General features: G+C 35.1%; 1 protein-coding gene across 6 annotated transcripts in view; it reads left to right on the top strand.

The window, feature by feature from the left end:
- Positions 1 to 1871, top strand: part of LOC107090848 (myelin basic protein-like) — a 14461-nt gene that overhangs the window by 11017 nt on the left and 1573 nt on the right. For 3 of the 6 annotated variants that reach the window (XM_015384446.1, XM_015384441.1, XM_015384445.1), the window contains 2 exons: positions 1084 to 1167; positions 1283 to 1303. In XM_015384446.1, the coding sequence (XP_015239932.1) occupies positions 1084 to 1167; positions 1283 to 1285 (87 nt within the window). In that variant the 3' untranslated portion in view covers positions 1286 to 1303. The remainder of the gene's footprint in view (positions 1 to 1083; positions 1168 to 1282; positions 1304 to 1871) is intronic. The other 3 variants (XM_015384444.1, XM_015384442.1, XM_015384443.1) reach the window with 1 other exon arrangement.

Raw genomic sequence — 1871 nt, 5'->3', positions numbered from 1 at the left:
GGAACAAATTACTTATTTAGATTTCAATTTCTTGCAGTGTTGTTATTAATGAGTTTCTTAGCAACAGCAGAAAACGGCTTTAAAAGCAACAGAACAAAGATTAAATCAGTATTGTTCATCTAAAATCTGTTTTGCTAAATATAAACCACCACATCTGCTCCAGTCATTAAAAACCTGACCTACATTGGCCCGCAGTCCTTGACAACCCAGTTATTTCTAGAAAACATCTTATATGGATATATGCATGGGTCCCCGCTCTGCATCTTTAACTCTTTGCATGTTGATGCAAATGTTGCAAATGTTGATGAGAATCCATGGACCTGACATGAAGAGCGAACTCTCTGATGAAAACCCTTTTACACTGGAAAAAATCCAAATCTAGATGAATCATTTTTTCTTAAAATAAGTGCATTTCTTCTCGGATTGAGGAGATAAAAGAGACATTTTGCCAATGGAACAAGAGAATTTACATTTAAAATAAGGCAATGCAATTGCATTGCCTTATTTCAAGTGCATTTTATCTAAATATCTTATTTTAAGAGTAAAAATACTCATTCCATTGGCAAACTATCTCATATACCCACTCAAAATATGGTAAATGCACTTAATTTAAGAAACGTTTAATAATTTCTAGATCGTTTTTCCAGTGTAATCAGAACCTTTGATGATTCTTATTGTTTACACAATGCAAAAACTATCTAAAAACTAGCAAAACTGTCTTAAAATAAGTGTATTTATTCTTCATTTGAGTAGGTAATGAGTGTTTTTACCCTTAAGATAAAATAATTATGTTATGCGCTTGAAATAAGAGACTGCAGCTGTTTTCTCTTATTTTAAATGTAAATTGTCTTGTTCCAATGACAAAGTGTCAAAAAATGCTCTTATTTTAAGAAAAATTGACTTACTTAGATTTAGATTTTTAGCAGTGCAGCAGCTCCATGTTTGGCATTTAGTTCTATAAATTTGACTGTGAATTAATCAGTTAATTTAAAACAGATCAATAAGCAGTTTAAAGGTAAAAGGCAACAGAGTGAGGTTCAGCTTCCAGCTCTCCACCTGGACTCACTCAACGTCTTTTTCTAGGCCTCTGCGTCGCGCACTGAGAGCACGAAGTCGCCTGTCAGGAGACGCAGAGAACAGAGCACGCTGTCCCGGATCTTCAACCTGGTGAGCTGGCTGCATGTTTGCCTCCTCTAAACCCCCGAGTATCCAGCCTCTGCCTGTAAGACGGGGGGGGGTCTTAAACTTTGCTCTTCTGTCTGTGTTTACTTGAATGCAACAGTGATGTTCTCCTGGGAGATCAGTGAGTAGTTTCACAAGCAGCCCTTTTTTCCCGCCTCCCTCAGCGTTTTACTCAGTCATCTACGTTCATCAAACATGCTTTTAAAATCAGCACATCATCATAATAAGAACCTAACAAGCAGCAATATCATTTTTATGCAGAAATTTCATATCCAGCCGTGGGAAAAAAGAAAGAAACGTTTTTTCTTAAGCAGGTCCTAAAGATTTATAAATCAGACAATAAAAACATGATTATTCAGCTTTTTATTAAATGAATACAAAGCTAAAATAGGAAAATATAAAAAGCCTGGGACAAAACAGTCCTTATCCTGCATGAATATACTTATAAATAGTAATAGATCCAAACTATAATGTTTTAAAGTATAATAAATAGGGATGCACGATATAATCGGCCCCTGATTATAAAACTGAATATCGGACTTCGGCCACCCCACCGATATTTAACCCGATATTTGATCAGCTTCTGAGTTTCTTCTTCTTTCTCTAAAAACGTCTTTTTTACAGACTTAAAAACTTCTAAAGACGAGGGAAAAAATATTGATACATTAAAATATCCCAATATCTTCATA

This window comes from Cyprinodon variegatus, unplaced genomic scaffold, assembly GCF_000732505.1.
Source record: "Cyprinodon variegatus isolate N-32 unplaced genomic scaffold, C_variegatus-1.0 Scaffold312, whole genome shotgun sequence".
In the NCBI taxonomy this organism is placed as follows: Eukaryota; Metazoa; Chordata; class Actinopteri; order Cyprinodontiformes; family Cyprinodontidae; genus Cyprinodon; species Cyprinodon variegatus.
This window is presented reverse-complemented; position numbering and strand designations above follow the sequence as displayed.